At 38.9% G+C, this 26177-nt stretch overlaps 2 protein-coding genes across 4 annotated transcripts in view; both read right to left on the bottom strand.

Moving 5' to 3' along the window:
• MRPL1 (mitochondrial ribosomal protein L1) overlaps window positions 1-26177 on the bottom strand; it is a 177586-nt gene that overhangs the window by 89554 nt on the left and 61855 nt on the right. For all 3 annotated transcript variants that reach the window (XM_078367007.1, XM_002745705.7, XM_008993109.5), the window contains 3 exons: window positions 17646-17757; window positions 5354-5612; window positions 589-672 (listed from right to left, as the gene is read on the bottom strand). In XM_078367007.1, the coding sequence (XP_078223133.1) occupies window positions 589-672; window positions 5354-5612; window positions 17646-17757 (455 nt within the window). The remainder of the gene's footprint in view (window positions 1-588; window positions 673-5353; window positions 5613-17645; window positions 17758-26177) is intronic.
• Window positions 1647-3433, bottom strand: LOC144576417 (heterogeneous nuclear ribonucleoprotein A1-like). Its single transcript, XM_078367008.1, has one exon. The coding sequence runs from the start codon at window positions 3333-3335 to the stop codon at window positions 2511-2513; it is 825 nt and encodes a 274-aa protein (XP_078223134.1). The 5' UTR covers window positions 3336-3433; the 3' UTR covers window positions 1647-2510.

Raw genomic sequence — 26177 nt, forward strand, 5'->3', positions numbered from 1 at the left:
TATAGTGAAACCCCATCTCTGCTAAAAATACAAAAATTAGTTGGGCATGGTGGTGTGCATCTGTAGTCCCAGCTACTCAGAAGCCTCAGTCTGGGAATCGCTTGAACAAGGGAGGTGGAGGTTGCAAGTAAGTTGAGATCACACCCATTGCACTCCAGTCTGGGTGACAGAGCGAGACTCTGTCTCAAAAGAAAATGGTGGTTTCTAAGGCACCACAGCACTAAATGGTTCCCTATTGCTTTAAAATAATCCTATTGTTGTTTGGGAAGGGAAGTTTGAACAGGAAGCAGGAGTTAATAGGAGAAACTGATAAATTCCACTCTTCAGTTTCTTATGAGAAACATAATGTAGCATTCTAGTAATGATGAAATTAATGTTCTAATTTAGCTCTTTCTCAAGCTAATAACATAACCTCAAATAAATCATCCAACTGTTTTGAGCTCCAAATGGAGAAAATGAGACTAGGTGAATGCTAGTATTTTCTCTAACTCCATTTATTCAGTATGCTAATCATTGATTAATAATCAACGATTAATTAGTGATTGCTAGAAAAAAATTAAATATAAATAGTTGATGGAAGTTACTCACCCCTGTAAATACAGCGACTTTCTTAATTTCGGAAGCAAATGGATATGGCAAACTAACAACACTGGTAAATGGCTCCACGTCTTTCTAAATACACAACAAGGAAAAATAATTATGAAAAGTAGTATCTTTTCTATCTCTCACACAATTCTATATAAAACAAGAATGGACATGTTTTCAGTGTTCTGATTCTACTGTATGTTCTCCCATTAATTCAGAACTATTCATTGATTACTATTCATGAATTACTTACTATTCATCAATTACAATTTAAAGCACATGATATTATATTTCTTTTTCAAGATTATATTTTTTTGATAATAAAAACCAAAATCTCTTTTTCCAGGTTCATAATCCCATGCCACTTGGCTTCTATCTCTACATCATTCATCAGTCTCTCAAATATTATGAAATGTGTTTGCATATCAACATCTTCCCCAGCACTACTAGAATGCTTTCCATTTGATGAATAATAAATGTTTGCTACCTTCAATTGACTGTTTTAAAACTATGTAATCTTCTGACACCATCAGGGAGACATGAAAACAGCTGTACATACTGAACAAGACAATGTCCAGCTGATCTGCCTAGTAGATCATCCCTAATTGTCATCATTGGCTCTAAACTATCAGGAACTGTAAACCCTAAACCCAAGACAAAATGCCAAGCCTAAATGGCTCTTCTGAGTGACTCCATTTTCGAAACAACCTAGGCCATCATGACTTTCAAATTTACTTAGGAAGTCAATTGGAGAATTCTAAATAAACAATGGCATGAATTTGAGGCAAGCTAATACAAGTGGAGATTTTATAGGATCTTCAAACTAATCTGTTCAGTCATTTTGACCAGGAACTATTAAGACCTGAGACCTAGTCTCCTAGGGAGACTACATAGAAACAAGTTCCAGGCCCTCCAAAGTTCTGTTACAGCCTTAAGGTTTGAAGAAAAGGTGGTCATTCCCCTAATAAAACTGATTGAAAGATCAAGAAAATCCTATTTTGAGTAGAAACATCCTCCTGGAAGTTTCTTTTCAGACAAGAAGAGACAAATTATTAAGAATATTTTATATCATACAGCTTAGCTTTATGGACTGGCATTCCTTTGCCATTAACATGTCACAACTGGTTTCTGCAAATTTCTCAGTCATAAGCAGTCACAATAATAGCATCCCCTGTGGAATACTGGCTCGTTGTACAAGCACTGTATGAAGAAAAAAAAATGCCTTCAGAAGACAAAAGTATCTTTTCAATGTCACTAGTTTTCAAGCAGCTTCTACTTATGAAATGAAGCTTGTGGGGCTACAAAACATCATTATCAGCTACATTCATGATTGACTGAGAAAGTGATCATCTTGAACAGTACAAAATTTTCAAAATAAAAGAACAGTAACACTCTGATACAAAATACAAAATTGCAACACAGCTGTTATGAACTGTTTCTAATAAATGAGAATTAAGAAATGAGACAGACCTTGCATCAAAGCTTTTTTTTTTCCACATTAAAAAAAGACACTTATTCAGAGTCACGATCAGACTATTACATTTAGCAATTAATAGCATGGGTGCAAAAAAGAAAAAAAACTACATTAAAACCCTTTGTTGGAATGCTTTACACTTTCCACAGAACAGAAACTAAAATAACCCATTACACAATTAGTCATAAATACAGTCCTCCAGTTTTCTGCCCATATACATGAGTATCTGTCTTCTTAGTAGCACCTAGGCCCTGCCACCACTGTGCTTGGCTGAGTTCACAAATCTGTTATAAGCTGTAGCTTCCCTGTCACTCACTTCTCTGGCTCTCCTCTCCTGCTAAGCTTTGTTTCCTAATTAAAATCTGCTGCTGCTGCCAAAACTACTGCTGCTACTGGAACCGCCATAGCCACCTTGGTTTCATGGTTTGGCAAAATATTGGCCACCACCACCCTAGGGGATAGAGCTTTTGCCTCCAAAGTTTCCTCCCTTTATTGGGTCCAAAATTTGAAGGCTGACTGTTGTAATTGCCAAAATCATTATAGCTTCTGCCACCTCCAAAACTGCTTCCATCATTACCAAATCCATTATAGCCATCCCCACTGCCACCATATCCACCACCGCAATGGCTGCCACCAAAGCCACCATGACCACTGAAGTTTCCTCCATGACCAAAGTTGTTATTCCTACCAAAACCACGTCCACGACTACCACCAAAGTTTCCAGAACCACTTCAACCTCTTTGGCTGATGAAGCACTTGCCATCTCTTGCTTTGACAGGGCTTTCCTAACTTCACAGTTGTGGCCATTCACAGTATGGTATTTCTGAATGACAGTCTTATCCACGGAGTCATGGTCGTCAAAGGATACAAAGGCAAAGCCCCTTTTCTTGCCACTGCCTTGGTCAGTCATGATTTCAATCACTTCAATTTTTCCATACTGTTCAAAATAATCTCTTAGGTGATGTTCTTCAGTGTCTTCTTTAATGTCACTAATAAATATTTTTTTCACAGTTAAGTGGGCACCTGGTCTTTGAGAATCTTCTCTTGAGACAGCTCTCTGTGGTTCCACAAGTCTTCCATCCACTTTGTGTGGCCTTGCATTCATGGTTGCATCCACCTCCTCCACAGTTAAATACGTGATGAACCCAAAGCCTCTGGAGTGCTTGGTGTTTGGATCTCTCATTACCACACAGACTGTGAGCATTCCCCATTGCTCAAAATGGCTCCTCTGGCTCTCATCAGTTGTTTCTAAGCTCAACCCTCCAATGAAGTGCATCCTCAGCTGTTCTGGCTCTTTAGGAGACTCTAACTTAGACACGATCGCAGGGAGAAGAGACTTCAACAATGCTTCTTTGGTGGCGTCCACAGGCACACAGGCCTTGCTTCAAATCTTACCTCTGCCCCCTATTCTATGACCTTTAAAAAGTTATTTCACTTTCTATACCTCAGCTTCCTCTTCTGAGATTATTATAGAATTAAACAAGGAAACACATGCAAAGCATTTAGCATTGTAGCTGATAAACAGTTTTCAGTAAATGTTGACTATTATTATTAAGCACACACTAAATCCTTTACAGGCATTATCTCATTTAATCCTCCACAACCACAGGAACATTTTATTCCCTTTTAGAAAGCGATGAAGAAACTGAGATTTGAAGAGGTTAAGTATTAAACCCAAAGTCATGGAGCAAAGAAGTCCAAACTCAAAAAGCAATGACGCAGGTTTCCGGTCTGCAGGTGGACTCCAGAGCCTGTGCTCTTAAGTATTGCATTGTACTGCCTCCTCCTACGTGCTCTACTACTGTTGTTGTTGAGGTTGTTAAATTACATTCAAAAACTAATACATTTTAGCTTGTCCAAAAAAAGGACATCCTTAGAATAAAAATTAAAGCCATTTCTAAAAACATTAGAACTCTTAAGCAAGAAGCTTATAAAATTTAGGGCTAAACTAGACCTTAATACTAAGCTAGTGTCTTTTCCTGCTTCTAATTTAGAGTTTTATAATCAATAGTATTCTGTTGAATTCCAATATATAAATAAATAAAGCAGAGAAGCTCTGGTTGAAGCAAGCGTGAGGAACTTGGAATGCCACCTATGAAAACTTAGTCTCCACGAATGTTCATTGCAGCACTGTTTACAATAGCAAAGACCTGGAACCAACCCAAATGCCCATTGATGATAGATTGGACAGGGAAAATGTGGCACATACACACCATGGAATACTATGCAGCCATAAAAAACGATGAGTTCATGTCCCTTGTAGGGACATGGATTAATCTGGAAACCATCATTCTCAGCAAACTGACACAAGAACAGAAAATCAAACACTGCATGTTCTCACTCCTAGGTGGGTGTTGAACAATGAGAACACATGGACACAGGGAGGGGAGCATCACACTCTGGGGTCTGTCAGGGGGATACAGGGGAGGGACAGTGAGGGTTGGGGAGTTGGGGAGAGACAGCATGGGGAGAAATGTCAGATACAGATGATGGGGAGGAAGGCAGCAAATCACACTGCCATGTATATACCTATGCAACAATCTTGCATGTTCTTCACATGTACCCCAAAATCTAAAATGCAATAAAAAGAAAAAAAGAAAACTTAGTCTCAACCTAGGACCCCAAGGAACATATCTGAAGGACACTGAGCTAATCCAGAGCCTTTATTTACAGAGAAGAAACATGTCACCTAAGCAGTTTAAGTCACTTTTCAAAGTTAAGTGATATCTCAACTAATTTTAACACTAGTTTTATTGAAATTTATACTAGTGACTCTTCAGGGAAACAGAAACTCTATGTTAACTCTCTAGAGTGTTTTCAACAAATTTTATCTTTGGAAAATTTGTAAATGGACAAACAAATTTTTCATGGTAAAGTACAGAAAGAGCATGCACTTTTCTACAAATTATGAGAGGCAGTAATTTTGAAAATTAAGAGACCAAGCACAGTGGCTCATGCATGTAATCCCAGGAGGCCAAGTAGGGCAGATAGTTTGAGCCCAAGAGTTCCAAACCAGACTGGGCAAAATGGGGAAACCCCCGCCTCTACTAAAAGTATAAAAATTAGCTAGGCGTGGTACACCTGTAGTCCCAGCCACTCAGGAGGCTGAGGAGGGAGGATCACCTGAGCCTGGAAGGTGAAGTTTGCAGTGAGCTGAGATCATACCACTGCACTCCAGCCTGGGCAACGAAGCAAGACCCTGTTTCAAAAATAGTAACAACAATAAAATAAAATAAACACCAATTCCTATAGTCACTGTTCAGAAATAAACTTATTTTAACAGAATCTACATACCTTCTTTCCCTGTGTCATATCCAGTGTCAAATCAAGAAAAACACTTTGCTTTGGATGAGTAAAGTCAAGAACTTGAAATTTCTTAAGTAAGTGAACAGCTTTCTCCACCTCATATATCTGTCTTGGGTATAAGCGTTTTAAATAGACATCATCCTCAGGTTCACCTTCCATATAGGGATATGCCTTTATTTTTTCTATTTCAGCTTTTTTCTCATCTGGTGCTTTTTCTTTAGCACTTTTTTTAATTTTCTTTGCAGACCTTAAAAGAAAATAAATTCAGTTATATCAATATATATTCTAAGACTTTTTTTAAACAAAGCCAATGCACATAAGAGAAAAAAACAAAGAATGAATTTTAATTCAAAAGCATAAACTGCTTTATAGTTTTTCTAATTCAACAAACATGAAGTGAACTTTTCCAATGTTTGAAGTCATAAATAAGTTGAATTATGGTGCTGATGCTGCTCTCTATTATCTTACAGAGGAGTAGAGGAAAGAGACATACTAACAGATCATTTCAATATAATGTGGTATTACGAGAGCATCATCAGAGCCTGACAGAAAAGACACTTAACCCAGCCTAAAAGACTAGGGAAAACTTACAGGGGAAATGACCCCAAAGTGAATGACCCCTTATCCATTAAGAAATGGATAAGGAAGAGTTAGCACCCCAAAGAAGTGAAAACATATGACACAAAAACTAGTACGCAAATGTTATTAGCAACATTATTCATAATAGACAAAAAGTAGAAACAACCCAAATGTCTATCAACTGATGAATGGATACATAAAATGTGGTATGTTTACACAATGAAATATTACTCAGTAATTAATAAAAGAGCATGAGCCCTAAAAACATTAAGCTAAGTGAAAGAAGCTAGTCACAAAAGACCACACATGATTCCATTTATACCAAATATTAAGAATGGGCAAATCTATAGAGACCGAAAAGTCAATCTGGTGGCTGTTCAGTGCTAGAAGAGGAGGTTGGGGGAACAGGGAGTGAATGCTCATGGGAATGGGGTTTTTTCAGAGGGCAATGAAAATGTTCTAAAACTGATTACAGTGATGGCTGAACAATTGTGAGTATGCTAAAAACCAATGAACTGTATACACGAGTGAATTGTATGATATGTAATTATACCTTAATAAAGCTTTTATTTAAAAAATAATAGAGTTTAGCCACGTAAAGAAAAAACATAATAAAAAGCACTGAGGCATAAAATGGTATAAGAAGGGAGCTATTATAGGTTCTACATGATGAGAGCAGGGCCGATAAACTCTGCTAAGGACCAGAGAGTAAATGTTTTAGGTTTGTGAGTCATCTGTTGCAATGACTCAACTCTGCCATTGTAGTGCAAATACAGTCAGTAAACAATATTGGCTCGCTCGCCAAAGTTTGCTGACTTCTGAACTAAAACGGTAAAAGAGAAGGCAGCCAAGAGTGGAAGATGAGGTTAGAAAAGACAGATCACAGGGGACATCCTCTAAAGGCAATAAGAAGTCAGTAAATAGGAGTGACATCTGTATTTTAGGCAGTGTATTCTGGCTGCAATATAAGAGATCTGAAGAAAGTAGGATTGGAAACAATTAAGTCTATTCCCTCCCTTTCTTCTCAGAGATATGAGAACCTGAACCAGAGAGACAATGGTAATAAGACTGGAAAAGATGATAGATTAGAGAAACACTGTCAAACTAAATACTGGGCCAGGCACGAGGGCTCATGCCTATAATTCTAGCACTTTGGGAGGTCAAGGCAGGAGGACTGTGTCAGGCCAGGAATTCAAGACCAGCCTGGACAATATAGCAAGACCCTTCCTCTACCAAACCAAAAAAATTAGACAGGCATGATGGTACATGCTTGTAGTCCCAGCTACTCAGGAGGCTGATTTGGGAGGATCATCTGAGCTCAGGAGTCTGAAACTGCAGTGAGCTATGATTATGCCAGTGCACTCCAGATAGGTGACAGAGTGAGACCTTGTCTCAAAAAAAAAAAGTAAATACTGAAGATAGGAAAAAGAGAAAACAAAGACTCCAAAATACTTCCTAGGTATTCCATACTTGGGTGACTATGCATAGAATAGAATCATTAACTAAGATCAGAAATAAAGAAGGCAAAACAGGTTTCTGGTCTGGTGAGGGAGGTAGTCAGAGATTAGTTCAGTTTGTGGGATACAAAGTCTGAGTATGGGGTCAATTGTACCATTGGTCCCAATTCTTTGCTTCCTTTCAAGTCCTTTGCTCAGTGACTCTGCTGTTCCTCCCACTAAAGAGGAGGAGTATATTTCCCAGCCCCTTTATTTTGCCATGTGACAACTTTTGCCTGACAGAATAAAGCAAAGATGACAGTTTTCCTGCTCTATGCTTAGGCCAAAAGAAGTTTCAAATGTTTCTACTTTCATGTTTGCATTTCTGCCATTTTCATTAGAAGAACATGCCTAGGCTAGCTCAAAGGTAGGAGAATAAGAGACATGTAGAACAGAGCTGCCTCCACAGAGCCCCAGGATACATTAGACAATTCTCAGCTGACCTGCAAACTCTCAGATGTACTACAAGTCCAGCCAAGGTCATCAGAGACATCCATCAAACCCAGCCTATGTCAGCTGGCACTCAGATATGTTTGTAACATAGCAAAAGTTAACAAGGTGCTTACAAAATATCTAAGAAAATATATTCAACAAGTAATGGCAGATAAGAGTTTGAAGAAAAAAAGACAGAACTAGAGGTGATATAATTTTCTCAGCATTAATTCAAATCATGGCTATCCTCTTTTAACCACAAAAGTTTTAAATTCATTAATAGTATTCTGGAAAGAGGTTTGGGTTCTGCAGTAGGCAGAATACTGAACCCTCAAAGAGATCCATATCCTGATTCCCAAATCTTGTGAATATATTACCTTACAAGGCAAAAAAAAAAAAAAAAGACCTTGCAAGCAAGATAAGGTTAAAGACCTTGAGATGAAGAGTTATCCTAGATTATCTATGTGGGCCCAGTCTGATCACATGCTTCTGCATAGCAAAAGAAACAGTCATTAGAGTGAATCGGCAATCAACTGAATGGGAAAAAATTTTTGCAGTCTACCCATCTGACAAAGGGCTGATATCCAGAATCTACAAAGAACTAAAACAGATTTACAAGAAAAAAACAAGCCCATTCAAAAGTGGGCAAAGGATATGAACAGACACTTTACAAAAGAAGACACACATGAAGCCAACAAACATATGCTCATCATCACTGGTCATTAGAGAAATGCAAATCAAAACTATATTGAGATATCATCTCATGCCAGCTAGAATGGCGATCATTAAAAAATCTGGAGACCACAGATGTTGGAGAGGATGTTGAGAAATAGAAACACTTTTACACAGTTGGTGGGAGTGTAAATTAGTTCAACCACTGTGGAAGACAGTGTGGTGATTCCTCAAGGACCTAGAAATAGAAATTCCATTTGACCCAGCAATCCCATTACTCGGTATATATCCAAAGGATTATAAATCATTCTACTATAAGAATGCATGCACATTAAATGTTCATTGCAGCACTGCTTACAACAGCAAAGACCTGGAACCAACCCAAATGCCCATTGATGATAGATTGGACAGGGAAAATGTGGCACATATATACCATGGAATATTATGCAGCCATAAAAAACAATGAGCTCGAGTCCTTTGTAGGGACATAGATGAACCTGACACAAGAACAGAAAATCAAACACTGCATGTTCTCACTCCTAGGTGGGTGTTGAACAATGAGAACACATGTACACAGGGAGGGGAGCATCACACACTAGGGTCTGTTGGGGGAAAATAGAGGAGGGACAGCAGGGGGTGGGGAGTTGGGAAGAGATAGCATGGGGAGAAATGCCAGATATAGGTGATGGGGAGGAAGGCAGCAAATCACACTGCCATGTGTGTACCTATGCAACAATATTGCATGTTCTTCACATGTACTCCAAAATCTAAGATGCAATAAAAAAATAAAATAAATAAAATTTAAAAAGTGAGAGTCTTTTCCTATACCCAACTGCATCACACAGAGATGGGAAAATGACACTGGAAAAATTCAAGCAACCAGCCATTGCTTTAAAGATGAAAGATGAGGACCATGAGGTAAAGAATGTGGGTGGCCTCTTGAAGCTGGGGATTGCAAGGAAATGGATTACCCCCCTAGAGCCTCCAGAAAAAAAAAAAACTGCCAATACCTTGATTTTAGCCCAATGAGATCCATGTCAGACTGCTCACCTACTAAACTGTGAAATGAAAAACTTGTGTGTAGTTTTAATCCTCAAAGTTTGTGGTAATTTGTTATGGCCAAAAATGAATATGAAGTCCTATAAAACTGATGTGAAAGAAATGGATGACAGTAAAACAGGTTTTTTAAAAAGACCTCAAAACCTAATTCAACGTATAATTCTATTCTCTTTTAGCACTCAATAAATCCTTACTATCACCACTAATAACAGTACTCTCCCAGTTTGTGAGCAATTCAACAGAATATTAGATAATGACAATGCTCATTTTTAATGGGGCACAGCTGTCCCTCTAGACTGATGACAAATCTTAGCAAATGGATACAACACATTTCAATAGCTACCTTGGAAATACTCCACAAAGTCTTGAAACCTTCCAAACTGGAGAAACCACATTTTTACTTTATATTTAGCAAAACAGCAGAGAAGCCAAGAGAGTAAGGATCTGGAAAGACTGTTTTAGAAATAAACTCTCCTATTTAAAATAAACAAAATGTTCTAGCTGTAGCCTCCAGACTTACTTTACATAAATGCAGAATTCACCACTAAATTTCGATCATAGTTGAACCTGTGCATTTAATTTACAATCAATCTGATATTCCCCAAGGCTGAAATATGACTTTTTAAATTAGTAAGTATTTGCAAAACCTGATGAAGGTATGACACACAGAGACTCAGCTGGGTATACTGTAATTTATTTATTTATACTTTGGACCTTGTTTCACAAAATATTTAAAGCAGTTGAATGAAAATATGTGTAAACACAAAAAAAGTATAACAACATTGTAACACTGATCAAATAGGACACTCAGGAAAATGCATTCTTAAAAAAAAGAAATTCATTTTAACAAATCCCTTCAATAATAACTAATCTAACAGACCTGCAGCCTGTTCTCCATGGCCTTCCAAAAAATGGCTATCTTTATTCATAAGAATCACATTCAGAAAAACCTTGTTGCTCATGCAATATGTAAAGCTCTATCAGGAACACTTAAATACAGTGATTCTCAGAGAATACAATAAATCATACTAGAAAGGTTTTTGGGAAGGTAGAGAACAAACATCTGGCAGTCTGAATCAAAGAGAACAGAACTTAGCTGTAGTTACCTGGGTAACTAAACCACACAGATTAAATGAGTAACAAGAGATTGCACACAAGCAATAACTTTTTCCCTGCCTCATCTGTCTCCTAACTCCAAAAACATTAATTTCACGGTCATACCCAATAAAATATGGTTTTTAAAAATCAGTGCTATAATAAAGTTCACTTCAAGGCCTTTGGAAATCTGTAATCCCCAAGAGACCAATCCAAGTCCTTCCAAGGCTGAAGAATCCTTTACATTTAAAAATTAGTGGGAAGAAATTCATACAGTTTCTGTCAAACTAAAATGAACTAAACACTAAAGAGAAAATACCCAGGGAATATTCATGGAATGGAAATATTTGGAATTCTTATTTCTTAGTGTAATCACATAAATACATTTATTAACATTTCTAATGCTGGTTTACTCATTACCTTTTAAACTAAACGCAGAAGTTCTGCTTCCACTTAAAATGTAAAAGCTGCAAAGACCATTAACAATGTCAAAGAGCTCGATAAAATCACAACTTAACTCATGACAGAGCAAGATTGAATGCAAATAACCTGAAATCCAAGGAGAGTCAGTCCCACACTCCAGTTCCCACCACAGTCTCCCTTGTGGTAGAGCACAAGAGAAAGGCATGCAGGTAAGAAACAATCAGCTAAAATTTTAGGGCCAGTGTGACAGTATAAACCTCCTGGGAGACCCAGGCACATGGGGAGTTCACACTCAATTCACAGGCCATTTTCCACATACCTCCCACCGGGTGCTCCCAGAAAAGACTGAGCAAAGCAGAAGACCAGAAGGACCCCCGCAGAGGGTTGCAGGCACACAGGAAAAGGCACAGGTAAACATGCACTGTGTCTGGTGGTAAAAGGGAGGAAGAAGATAGAAACCTACAATACTTCTCTCCTCTGGGAGCAGGGCAGGAACTAGACCTAAGCACAGTATCCTGTACCAATCAAGCTAGAAAGGCTAGGAAACTTCCCCATAAGACATGCAACAGACAAGCGGTGCCATGAAGAGAAGGAACAGAAATGCTGAGAAAACCCCAACCCCTAAGGTCCAGCTGCACTGGGCCTACTTAAGACTAGGGCTGAGGCTGGGCGTAGTGGCTCATGCCTGTAATCTCAGCACTTTGGGAGGCCAAGGCTGGTGGATCACGAGTTCAAGACCAGCCTGGCCAAGATGGTAAAACCCCATCTCTACTAAAAATGAAAAAATTAGCTGGGTGCAGTAGTGGGTGCCTGTAATCCCAGCTACTGGGGAGGCTGAGGCAGGAGAATTGCTTGAACCCAGGAGGCAGAGGTTGCAGTGAGCCAAGATTGCACCACTGCATTCTAGCCTGTGTAACAGAGCAAAACGCCATCTCAAAAAAAAAACAAAAAAAATTAGGGCTGGATTTATAAAGAAGACTCCTTCCCACCACCCAGCACCAGGAATAGAAGTCTACTGCTAAGAAAGGGGACAAAAGAGTGACCCAACCCACCCCTGCCACTGAGGCACAGCTGCACAGGGAAGGCAGAAAACTGAGCATGGAACAGGAGCACTGAGAAAAACCCTCCAGCAACCCAGCCCCCACCCTAAGAACAAGATAACTACAGAAATTTGAAGCTGATGGTAACCATGGCAACAACAAAACCAAAACCTAACTCTGTTCCTGACTAGATTGACTCAACGCTCTGACAGATGAAGAGGCATACCTGTTTGCAGGTGTAAATATTATTTATGTCAGTCCCTACACAAGAGATACGGCATTCAGATATCTGACATAAGCAAGATAGTAAACCTATTGTCAAGAGAGAAACAAAACCAGACTCAACTCAATGGGTTTTTTAAAAATCAGGATCTGCTACTGGCAAATAGAGGATATGTGCTTGCACATACACAGGGGAGAGGGGAGAGCCAGAAGGAAATAGATGAGAAGCTAGCACACGCTCCTCTACTCCATTCAGATACTAATAAAAAACAAATCTAGCCATGAAAAAAACATTTTTTAGTATATTATAAAATCAATACATGAAACAATAAAAACTACAACTAAAATTATGAATACTATAATTCTCATCAAACTATAAATACCTCTCATTGTCAGACATGAAAAAAACCCTCTGTTTATAAATTTTCATTGTGTTTAAACATGCTTTTCAAAAATCTAGAAAGCATAGCACAAGAATTATGGTAGGTATATTTCTTGTGCTATGCTTTCTAGGTTTTTGAAAAGCACATTTAAAACCATACTGGAATAGAACTTAGGGCTGAAACATTTCTAGGGTATAAACGAAAACAACATTTAAAGATAAAACATTCATGAAATAATTCATATCCCTAATAAACAACTATGTTTACAAACCAGAAAGAAAAGACAAAGCCCAACAAAAAAACGGGCAAAAGGCATAAGCCAGAAATACAATGAAGGGCATGGTGGCTCACACCTGTAATCCCAGCACTTTGGGAGGCCGAGGTAGGTAGATCACTTGAGGTCAGGAGTTCAAGACCAGCCTGGCCAACATCATGAAACCCTATCTCTGCTAAAACTACAAAAATTAACAAGGCATGGTGGTGCATGCCTATAATCTCAGCTACTTGGCAGGCTAAGGCAGGAGAACCACCTGAACCCGGAAGACAGATGTTGCAATGAGCCGAGATCACACCACTGCACTCCAGCCTGGGCAACAGAATGAGACTCCATTTCAAAAGAAAAAAAAATACAGTGAAGAAACACAAATAAAGATTGATAGTATCCATGGTTGTTAGGCATGTGAAAAACTGGCACTCCTCATTCATTACTAAGTGGGGATGTAAACTGGTACAAGCAGTACTCCCACACCTTAACAACAACAACAAAAATCCAGGCACTATTGACACTCAAAGGAAGCTTCCTATCTTGTTACATTTCTGCCACCTCGCTATTCATCTTATATTCAAGGCAAATCAGACTATGTTTGTATCTCTATCCTTCACTTTCATGTCTCTGCACTACCAAAATACCTTTCAACCAATTCTCCTGCAAAATTCTTTTTTTTTTTTAAGAGTCTCACTCTGCTGCACAGGCTGGAGTGTAGTAGCATGATCTTGCCTTACTGCAACCTTCGCCTCCCAGGTTTAAGTGATGCGCATGCCTCAGTCTCCTGAGTAGCTGGGATTACAGGCATGCACCACCAAGCCCAGCTAATTTTTTTGTATTTTTAGTAGAGACAGTGTTTCACCATGTTGGCCAAACTAGTCTCGAACTCGTAACCTCAGGTGGTCCAACCACCTCAGCCTGTAAAGTTCTGCGATTACAAGCAAGAGCCAACATGCCCAGCCCCCTGCAAAATTCTATCTTTCAATACCCAGCTCATATACTTCTTGCCCTAATCTTCCCCAGATGGAATTGACATTTCATCTGTGATTACACAGCACTTGATCCAATCCTCTAATATGATAGTTAAAGCAGTCATATCAATCATAAGTTATATCACAGACGTGTTAATTCATAATATACGAAAATCATATTTGTATATAATAATATATAGAGAGCTTCTACATATCAATAACAACAAAAAATTAGAATAGGACATGAACAGAAAATTCACAGTAAAGAAAATATAAATGGCTCCTAAACACATGAAGAGGTATACAACCTCATTGATAATAAAAGACATATAAATATAATGATGCGATTTATTACCTATAAAATTGTCAAAGATGAAAAAACTTGACTATACTATACTATGAAAAAATAGGCATTCTAATAATACCTGCTGGTAAGAACACTTGCAAGATTTCTACTAAGGCAATTTGGTATTACCTATCAAAATTATTAATGCAAACATCCTTTGAGCCAACAATTCTATTTCTCAAGTTTACACTACAAGCATATTCATTGTATTTGATAGGATCTATATGCATGATTATTCACTGCAGGATCATTCGTAATAGCAAAAGACTGGAAAGAAAAATGTGCATCAATAATAGTTACATAAATCATGCACTATATCTCACACAATAAAATGCAGATAAAATGACTAGACAGCCCTATATAAAACTATTTCCAAGATACACTGTTAACTAAAAAGCAGGTAGTATGCAAAATTAGTAGGTATAATACACTACCATGTAGGTAAAACACAAATAATATATCCATGTACTTATATATGCACAGGCCATTACAAATGAATGGCAAAAGGACCGAGTGGAAAGATCAACTTTTCACTACATACCATACTTACCATGAATATATTTTATCTTTTACCATGAATTATCTTTTATCTACTCACAGAGTTAACTAACTCAATTAATTCTTTTAAAACAAAAAGCAGTTGTTCATGTTGCTGTCAGTTCACTGTGAAAAATCTCAAAGACAGAGGAACAGAATGTGTGCCCCGTTCATCTTCATATCATCAACATTTTGCAGTGCTAGGTCTATGGCAGACGCTCAAAAAAGTATGCTAAATAAGAGGGAAATGGGCCGGGCGTAGTGACTCACGCCTGTAATTCCAGCACTTTGGGAAGCCGAGGTGGGCAGATCACAAGGTCAGGAGTTCAAGACCAGACTGGCCAACATAGTGAAAAGTCATCTTAACTAAAAATACAAAAAGTTAGGTGTGGTGGTTTGCGCCTGTAATCCCAGCTACTCGGGAGGCTGAGGCCGGAGAATCACGTGAACACAGGAGGAAGATGTTGCAGTGAGCCGAGATGGCCCCATTGCACTCCAGCCTGGGTGACAGGGCAAGACTCCATCTCAAAGAAAAAAAAAAAAAAAAAAAAAAGAGGCAACTGATACACAGTTGCCTGATACTCAATTAAGTTTACAAAAATAGAATATATTAAGCAAACATTTACAGTCAGTAAAAACCTTCAACCCTTTAGTTTTCATTTTGGGTATCACATAACCTAAGGACTGTAGTCTAGCAAATTTCATCATAAAGTAAGATTTTTGTAGATGGAATTCCGCTTTACAGATCCTATCCTCCAAAGCAAATCATTCTATTATTATATACTAACCATGAAGAGTATGATAGTTCTGAAGTCAGACAATTTAGGCTGAAATCCTTTTTCCAACACATTCTAGTTGTGTAGCTTTAACATATTCAAAGTTACCTTTCATTCCTTCATCTGTAAAACACTTACAATAGTATCTATACATCAGAGTGTTGTGAAATTTAAATGAACTAATATATGATGTGTGCTTTGTATAGTGCCTAGCACAAAGGTAGCATTCCGTAAATTTTAACTATTATTATCCTAGAGCTTTTTAGCAAGAAACCAGTTACTGCTCTTGGAAATACAAAGTTGAGAGAACAAATTTCATTCCTTTACATTTCTACATGTTCAAACTCTACATAAAATAAATTTATTTTATTTTATTTTTGGTACGCAGTCTCCTCTGTTGCCCAGGCTGGAGTGCAGTGACACGATCTCGGATCACTGCAACCTCTGCCTCCCAGGTTCAAGTGATTCTCCTATCTCAGCCTCCCAAGTAGCAGGGATTACAGGCACACACTACCATGCCAGCTAATTTTGTATTTTTAGTAGAGACGGGATTTCAGCACGTTAGCTAGGCGCTGGTCTCGAACTCCTGACCTCAAATGATTTGCCTGCCTCAGCCTCCTCCCAAAATGCTTGGATTATAGGCATGAGCCACCATGCCCAGCCAAAATAATATAAAGTTATACCCTTATATACGATGCAAATCTGAAATCTTACTATGTAAATCAGAGTATGGATAATCCTCTAACACATGATGTATAAAAAGCACCTAAAAGGGAATATGGGCACAAACCACCAGGTCTGGCTAGTTTTTTTTTGTATTTTTAGTAGAGACAGGGTTTCACCATGTTGGCCAGGCTGGTCTCAAACTCCTGACCTCAGGTGATCCACCCACTTGAGCCTCCCAAAGTGCTAGGATTAATCCCAGGCTTGAACCCAAGAAGAGCATAGCATAGCATAGTAGAAGAGAAGAGAATATAAAATAAAATAAATTTAATTATTTTGTGTAAAGTTTGAACATGTAGAAATGTAAGGGAATGAAATTTGTTCTCTCAACTTTGTATTTCCAAGAGCAGGAACTGGTTTCTTGCTAAAAAGCTCTAAGATAATCACAGTTAAAATTTACAGAATGCTTCTTTTGTGCTAGGAAGCACACATCATATATTAGTTCATTTAAACTTCACAACAGTCTGTGAAGTATAGGCACTATTTTAAGTGTTTTACAGATAAAGGAATGGAAGCCTAGATACTAAGTAATATGTTCAAAGTTACACAATTACAATGTGTTGATGAAAAAATTTCAGCCTAAATTGTCTGACTTCAGAACTATCACACTCTTCATGGTTAGTATAAATTACAGCCTGTAATCCGAGCTACTTGGGAGGCTGAGACAGGAGAATCGCTTGAACTTAGGAGGCAGAGGTTGTGGTGAGCCAAGATCGTGCCACTGCACTCCATTCCAGCCTGAGCAACAGAGCAAGATTTCATCTCAAAAAAAAAAAAACACCTAAAAGGAAAAAAATGTAATTTAAAGAACAGAAAGAAATATACATACACAGAGAGAACACCTTAATTAAAATTCATTAATTGCAACAGTGGGTTGTGTTCTAAAAAGGCAGTGATAGCATACTAGAAAAAGCTTTGGTTCTGAAATAAACTCTATAGATTCAAATCCTAGCTCTCTGACTTTGGGCTAGTTATATAACCTACCAGTGCCTCAATTTTCTTCTCTATAAAATGTGCATAACGACAATTGTTTCCTCATTAGGTTGCTATTGGGAATCAGTTAGTTATTGAATATCAGTGTTTAATATATGTTAAGTATTACTATAACATGTCTTATCTTTCCTTCAGAACTATAAGGTCGATGAAACAGAAACAATAAACTTACAACTATATGACCCTGTAAATCTTCATGGAACTAAACATGCTTTAAAAAAAAAAATTAAATGATAGCAAATGAAATAATAACTAAAAGAATACTTACTTTGCAGCAGCAGCAAAATGTCTGCTGGGCACCTGAACATTTACAGAACAAGGACAAAGTGATGTCTGATAAACCATCTTGAAAAGGCTATGCCTTTGATGACATATCAATGCTTGAAAGGAAAAAATATGTACAATATTAACACTAAACAATCATTATATTCATAGTTTTTTAATTTTAAAAATCAGTATTTTCAAAACGAAAACATTTAATATTTTGTCATTCTTAATCCTTCTTTTAAAAGTCTAATAATAGAAACCACAGTTCTTGAAACTAAAAGCAGGTAAATACACCTAATATTTGAACTGTCTTTATTTTTTTACATACAGACAGGGTTTCACTCTGTAGCCCAGGCTTTGAGTGCAGTGGCATAAACATAGCTTACTATAACCTTGAACTCCTGGGCTCAATTAAGCCCCTCTCCTCAGCCTCTCAAGGTTCTGGGGTTTTCATTTATTTTTAACTTAATCTATTTCATATTCATCAGAGTATGTTAGCTCTATTACTAGGGAATATGTATACATACCCTGAAATTTTTTTAATAATTTACATTTTATGGCCAGGCACGGTGGCTCACACCTGTAATTCCAGCACTTTGGGAGGCTGAGGAGAGTGGATCATGAGGTCAGGAGCTTAAGACCAGCCTGGCCAAGACGGTAAAACCCCATGTGGTGGCAGGCACCTGTAATCCCAGCTACTTGGGAGGCTGAGGTAGGAGAATCGCTGGAACTGGGCAGCAGTGAGCCAAGATCAGCCACTGCACTCCAGCCCAGGAGACGAAGTGAGACTCTGTCTCAAAAAAATAAATAAATAAATAATTTACATTTTATTCGTTTTTTTAAACAGATGAGACATTAACAGAGTTGCCCAAGTACTTCTAAAGATAAAACAAAGTCGGGCACTTGAGCTGCCAGTAATAAGAAAAAGGTACACAAGTCTTCAAAGGTATTGTTATCGTTCTATTTTTTTAAGCTTAATAGCGAGTATTTAGAATTTCAAGCTATTCTTATTCTTTGTATCTTACATAAATTCTTTTGCATGTATAAATATTAGAAATACGTTTTTATTTAAAGATTACAAAATTAAAGTCTTATGCCTACTCCTGGACCCCCAACTTCTCTGTCATGATACCCATATGTTACGAATCTTTCTAGAAACATTTTATATATATATATAAATAAACATATGGGTACCAAGCCGGGTGCAGTGGCTCACTCCTGTAATCCCAGCACCTTGGGAGGCTGAGGTGGGCAGATCGTGAGGTCAAGAGATCAAGACCATGCTGGCTAACACCGTGAAATTCCATCTCTACTAAAAATACAAAAAATTAGCTGAGCCTGGTGGCTCACACCTGTAGTCCCAGCTACTCAGGAGTCTGAGGCAGGAGAAATGCTTGAACCTGGGAGTCAGAGGTTGCAACGAGCCAAGATCCGAGATTGCACCACTGAACTCCAGCCTGAGTAACAGAGCAAGACTCCACCTCAAAAAAAAAAAAATACATGGGTACCAATATATTTCCCTCCTTTTTTATAAAAATGGTAGCACACTCTACTCACTACTCCATCTTATTTTTTCACCTAAAGGTTTTAGAGCCTATTTTCACAAATATACACACACACATATATATGAGATGTAGAAGAGATTTTATGTATGCCTTTCACAAAGGTGTGTATACATGCATATATTTGAGAGACCATTTCATATCACTTATAAAGATTTTACTGCCAGGTGTGGTGGTTCATGCCGGGAATCCCAGCATTTTGGGAGGTCAAGGCAGGCAAATTGCTTGAGTCCAGGAATTTGAGGCCAGCCTGGGCAACACAGTAAAACCCTGTCTCTACAAAAAAGAAATACAAAAAATTAGCCAGGCATGGAGACAGACATCTGTAGTTTCAGCTATTCAGGAGGTGGAGGTGGGAGGATCACCTAAGCCCAGGTGGTTGAGGCTACAGTGAGCTGAGCTGTGGTTGCCCCACTGCACTCCAGCCTAAAGGACAGTGAAAACCTGCCTCAAAAAATAAAGCAAAGCATTCCACCATGTGCCTATATTATAATTTACTTAATCAGTGACCAATGTGTAATATTTTACTATTATCAACAGTGCAATGTGAATATTATACAAACATCGTTTTGCACAAGTATATTTCTAGAATTTCCAGGCCAGGTGCAGTGGCTCACACCTGCAATCCCAGCACTTTGGGAGGCCAGGGCAGGTGGATCACCTGAGGTCAGGAGTACGAGACCAACCTGGTCAACATGGTGAAACCTTGTCTCTACTAAAAATACAAAAAAATTAGACAGGTATGGTGGCAACTGCCTATAATCCCAGCTACTCGGGAGGCTGAGGCAAGAGAATCGCTTGAACCCCGGAGTCAGAGGTTGAGGAAAAAAAAAATTCTAGAAGTAAATTTGCTGACAAAGAATATAAACAGTTGTAATTTTGATAAATACTGATCCTATAGTAACAGCACTATATACATTTCCCACCAGCAATGAAAAGATCACTTGTTTCCACGCAGTCATGCCTTTTTTGAGACTGAGTCTTGCTCTGTCACCTATCCTGGAGTGCAGTAGCACAATCTCAGCTCACCGCATCCTCCGCCTCCCATGTTCAAGTGATTCTCCTGCCTCAGCTTCCCAAGTAGCTGGGATTACAGGTACATGCCACCATATCCAGCTAATTTTTATATTTTTCACAGAGACAAGGTTTCACCATGTTAGCCAGGCTGGTCTCGAACTCCTGACCTCAAGTGATCTGCCTGCCTCAGCAGCCCAAGGTACTGGGACTACAGGTGTGAGCCACTGCACCCAGCAACATAGTATTAATACGTTACCAAATGTTTTGTTTTTTGTCAACCTAACAGATGAAAGAGTTGTATAATTTGCATTTTACTAATGAGTTAGGCTGAGTATGTTTTCATCTGTTTGGCCCTCTATATTTTCTTTTCTGTTGAACTGGCTTGAATGCAATATTTAAAATGAATACTCTGCAACTAGATTTTCATGTAAATGACCATTCCATTAGCTTAAAATTCAGTTCATTAGAGAAAATCTTACAACACCTCAAGGTATAGAAATTGTAAGACTTGGTCTATATAGCAAGTGAATTCATTTTGGTAAGTTAAGTTTTCAAGTGTACAGCATTGTGCATGCAGAATAGTTACAGAATCCTTACTATGGTCCAAAGGCTCTATGTGAGCTGGCCCCTGCCTCCCACATAATAGTACTCTCCCACTTGCTCACTGTGAGCCCTTTTGCTTATCCTTAAACCTGTCGAGGTATAACAATTACTGCCGCAGGGCGTTTGCATTTAATGCTACATTTGTCTAGGATGCACCATCTCCAAATCTTTCCATGGCCTGCTCCTCGTTTTTGTTTTCGGTTTTTTCCCCCTTTTTGAGACACGGTATTGCTGCTTCACCACAGGCTGGAGTGCAGAAGCATGATCACAACTCACTGCAGCCTTGACCTCCACAGCTCAAGCAATCCTCCTGCCTCAGCCTCCTAGGTAGCCGGGACTATAGGTGTACATCACAAGCCAAGCTAATTTTTGAGTTTTTTGTAGAGATTGGGTCCCACTATATTGCCCAAACTCCTGGGCTCAAGGGTTCCTCCAGCTTTGGCCTCCCAAAGTGTTGTGATTATAGGCATGAGCCACCATGCCCAGCCTACTCCTTTTAATATCAGCTCAAATGTCATTAAAGCTACATGCTGAACAACTCAATTTCAATCTTCCAAGGTGAAATACAAGATAAATCACCAAAACTGTGAATTCTGTGAACATATATATAGGAGTGACAGCTGAGGCAGTGTAAGAGACCTATTTACCATTGAGAACTCTTTGCAGCAGAAAAGCCACAAAGGGCTACAATGGCCTTTTTTTTTTTTTAATTTTTTTAATTAATTTTTTTGTTATTAAATAATTTATTATACTGCATTTACAACGAAAACAGACAATGCACTCAGTAGAAAGAATAAAAATGTATTCAGGGCTTAACTGACAGCAAATAGAAATCCTTTAGTGAGATCATGGCAATCTGACTATTATAATTAAGCTCAATAACGGTACATGGGGTACTTGAAAGATCAAGTTCTACAGCTGCCTATTTCCACATCTTTCAATCTATCTGGCTCCTTAAACAATAGGGGTGAAAGCCCTTATTTGGTGGAGGAGCATTTCCAAAATGAAGTTACAGGTTCTCTCTCTTTATTAAAATTTACTGTCACATCAACTGTTAAAATATGGCCATTTGTGTGATTTTTATTTCACCTTAATATCACCAGAATTCCTGTAATTCCACAATTGTGATTTTACAATGTAGAAGAGAATTCAGTTCTAATCTATTGCTTTAGATGTAAAAACAGCTTAAAACTCAAAGTGGATTAGAATTGCTGAAAGATTTCAATGCCGTTGTTTGATACAATCTATTCTCTTGATTCTTGAAAGGTGCACAGAAAGCCTAACTTAAAATTCTTTCTACAGGAACATGTCTGATTTTAGGAGTACCCAATAAATGATCCGATGAATGGCTGGCCAGTTACTCAGAGTGATATGTTTATGAGTTAAATGGACTGCATAACGGCACCACTTTTCCTTTGTTACTGTTGGTGGATAAATGACAAAGTAGATTCCAATCTCCCGTATGGAAAGGTGGTTACCCAACAGTCTCACTGGTAGCTTGCTAGTAGTAGGAAGAGAAATTGAAACAGACTAACAGGTCCAGTTCCTGTCCTCGAGAATCTCAAATTTAGTGGGCTATGCTGTTTTGCAACAGTATAGAAGAAGATGCTCCACATTTTTTTTTTTTTTTTTTTTGAGACGGAGTTTCGCTCTTGTTACCCAGGCTGGAGTGTAATGGCGCGATCTCGGCTCACCGCAACCTCAGCTCACCGCAACCTCCGCCTCCTGGGTTCAGGCAATTCTCATGCCTCCGACTCCCGAGTAGCTGGGATTACAGGCACGCGCCACCGTGCCCAGCTAATTTTTTGTATTTTTAGTAGAGACAGGGTTTCACCATGTTGACCAGGATGGTCTCGATCTCTTGACCTCGTGATCCACCCGCTTCAGCCTCCCAAAGTGCTGGGATTACAGGCGTGAGCCACCGCGCCCGGCCCAGATGCTCCACATTTTTAAAGAAGCCAGTTATCTTGAAAAATCACATACAGTAAATGAAGGAAAAGGAAATCACCCATTCAAAGCTTGGCAAACACTTTCAAACAATTCTAGCTATACTAAACAAGAACCTAACAACCTTGGAAATCCCAAAATAATAATTCTCTTGGTGAAACAAACAAAAAAAAATCTCTTGAACACATCAACTGCAATCTGCTCTTTTAAAAAATCAAGGCCAGTCATGGTGGCTCATGCCTGGAATCCCAGTACTTTGTTAGACTGAGGTGGGAGGAACCCTGGAGCCCAGGAACTTAAGCACAGCCTGAGCAATAGAATGGGACCCCATCTCTACAAAAAATTAAAAAATTGGCCAGGTGTGGTGGTGCACGGCTGTAGCCCCAGCTACTCAGGAAGCTGAGGTGGGAGGATTGCTTGAGGTGGCAGGATCGCCTGAGCCAGGAAGGCTGAGGCTGCAGTGAGCTCTGATCTCACTACTCCACTCAAGCCTGCGTGACAGAACCCTGTCTCAACAAAACAAAACAAAACAAAACAACAAAAAACAAACAAACAAAAACATTACTATCAGTAATTACAGACGAGAAATTACAATTTTCAACAGAAACCAAACTGCTACAGACCAAAAGAAACCAAATACCACGTTTTAAATAGCACAGTTAGATCATGATATCCGTATTTTCAATCCTTTTGTAGTCAATCTGTCCAGCTGTATTATTTTATCTCCTTTATTACACACTTTTCCCCTCACTCTTAGCATATACCCTCACTTGCTACTTCAGAGAAAAAAGCCCTCAGAACTTCCTGAACTACTGAGTCTCCCTGATCCTGTGCTCATTCTCTAAAGTCTCTCCCATCACTTGGCAATGCGATAGAAACAACTCCATCCCCTTTCTTACTCTCTTTTAAGATAGTTAAAGGTTAAGAGTTCCCTTGAGGTCAGTCCTAAACTGACTTCTCACCTGACTCTAACCTCACTCTCCTTAGGGGATCTTATCCATCTATTCTTGCCTTCCTGACACAACCATCACAGTCCAGGCCACCATCACCTACCATCTGGATTACTGCAACAGCCTCTAAACTGTTCTTTCTTCCACACTTGGCCCTCTCATTTCTTTCTCACCTAGTAGAGGGATCATTTCAAAATGAAAATCTCATCATGTCCTTAAAACCATGGTTGCCCTTGGCTCTCTTAACAAAGGAAATTTTTACCAAGGCACTCCATGAGCTACTACTAAACTATCTAGTGAGCATTCTCTAGCACCATGCTCCCTCATGTTCACCATGCTTCAAATACACTCACCTTCTTTCAGTCACTTGAAAATACCCTGTTCTTTACCATCTAAAAATTTTCATAATCTTCCAACTGTGACATTTTCTTTTATCGCCTTCCACTTCACTAGTTCATAGTAATACAGTCATCTTTCAGGGACTCTACTTAACATTATTTCTTCAGAACAGTCTTCTTTGAATAGATTAGGACTCTCATATACATCTGTATAGCATCTTAATACTTTTCTTTCACAGCACTTAGGACAATTTTAACTAAAGAAATATTTATCTAGATCTGGTGTGGTGGTGCATGCCTGTAATCCTAGCACTTTGGGAGGCTGAGACGGGTGGATCTGAGGTAAGAAGTTCGAGACCAGCCTGGCCAACATGGTGAAACCCCGCCTCTACTGAAAACACAAAAATTAGGCCAGGCATAGTGCCTCACACCTATAATCCCAGCACTTCGGAAGGCCAAGATGGGTGGATTACAAGGTCAGGAGTTCAAGACCAGCCTGGCCAACATGGTGAAACCCCATCTCTACTAAAAATACAAAAACCATTAGCTGGGTGTGGTGGCATGTGACTATAATCCCAGCTGCTCGGAAGGCCAAGGCAGGAGAATTGCTGGAACCTCGGAGACAAAGGTTACAGTGAGCCAAGATTGTGTCACTGCACTCCAGCCTAGGCAACAGAGCCAAGACTCCACCTCAAAGAAACACACACACACAAATTAGCTGGGCATGATGACATGTGCCTGTAGTCCCAGCTACTCAGGATGTTGAGGCTGGAGAATCACTTGAACCTGGGAGGCAGAGGTTGCAGTGAGCCAAGATCATGCCACTGCACTCTGGCCTGGGCAACAGAGTGAGATTCCATCTCAAAAATAAAAAATAAAAGAATAAAGAAAAGAAAAGAAATAACTATCCAATGCTGTGTGTAGTTGCTCACGCCTGTATTCCCAGCACTTTGGGAAGCCAAGGTGGATGGATCACTCACACATGTAATGCCAGCATTTCAGGAGGCTGAGCGGGGAGGATAATTTGAGCCCAGGAGTTCAAGACCAGCCTGGGCAACACAGTGAGACCCTGTCTCTTAAAAAAAAAAAAGGAAAGAATTATCCAGTTAATGCCTGCTCCTCAACAGATGGTAAGCATCATGGGTAGGAAATGTATATAGCTTGTTCAGCATTGTATACCTAGCACCTAGCACAGTGTTTGTCAAATGGAGACTCAATAAACATTTGTTGAATGAAGGAAATTTGAACAAACGAGAGCAAAAATTGGATTCAAATTAAATATTATGCATTACAATACATGAAAGGAGGGCATTTTTCTGATAATTCATTTATTCATTCATTCATTCAACAAATATGCCAATGAAACATGTGCTAACACTGCTTGAAGCATTTAGGATACATCAGTGAATAAAACAGATAAAAATCTTTATCCTTATAGAGCTTTTATCTAGAAGGGGAAGACAATACCAATAAAATAATTGGGGATGGAGGCACTGCAGGATAAAAGGGATTGATGAGGGAGAAACTGGTTTGCAATTTTAAATAAAGTGGTTAAGACAAGACTCATTAAAAGGGTGATATCTGAGCAAAGACTCAAAAGAAATGGGAAAGTTAGCCATGCAAACACTGAGAAAAGTGTTCTAGGCCAAAGATCCTAAGGCAAGAGTGTTCTTAATGTGTTTAAGATACTAGAAGGGCAGTTGCTTAGAGCAGAGTGAATGTGAGGAAGGATAGTTGGAGAAGAGATCAGAGAGGTCAGCTGGGTGAGGTGGGGGTGGGAGAAGGCAAGCACAGGTGATGTGAAAGACTTGTACACCAGTGCTACTCAACAGAAGAATAACCTAAGCCACACATACAATTTTAAATTTTCTAGTAGCTACAATATATAATGTAAAAAGAAACAACGAAGTTAATATTTTATTATCACTAACACCCCAAAGTATTATTTCATTATCAATGTAAAAAAAATTGGACCGGGCATTGTGGCTCACACCTGTAATCTCAGCACTTCGGGAGGCCGAGGCAAGTGGATCACCTGAGGTCAGAAGACCAGCCTGGCCAACATGACAAAACCCTATCTCTATTGAAAATACAAAACTCAGCCAGGCACAGTGGC

Source organism: Callithrix jacchus, chromosome 3, assembly GCF_049354715.1.
Source record: "Callithrix jacchus isolate 240 chromosome 3, calJac240_pri, whole genome shotgun sequence".
In the NCBI taxonomy this organism is placed as follows: Eukaryota; Metazoa; Chordata; class Mammalia; order Primates; family Cebidae; genus Callithrix; species Callithrix jacchus.

Coding starts and splice junctions, on each gene's coding strand:
- LOC144576417 (XM_078367008.1), bottom strand. CDS start 3,335: ATGCACTTCATTGGAGGGTTGAGCTTAGAAACAACTGATGAGAGCCAG.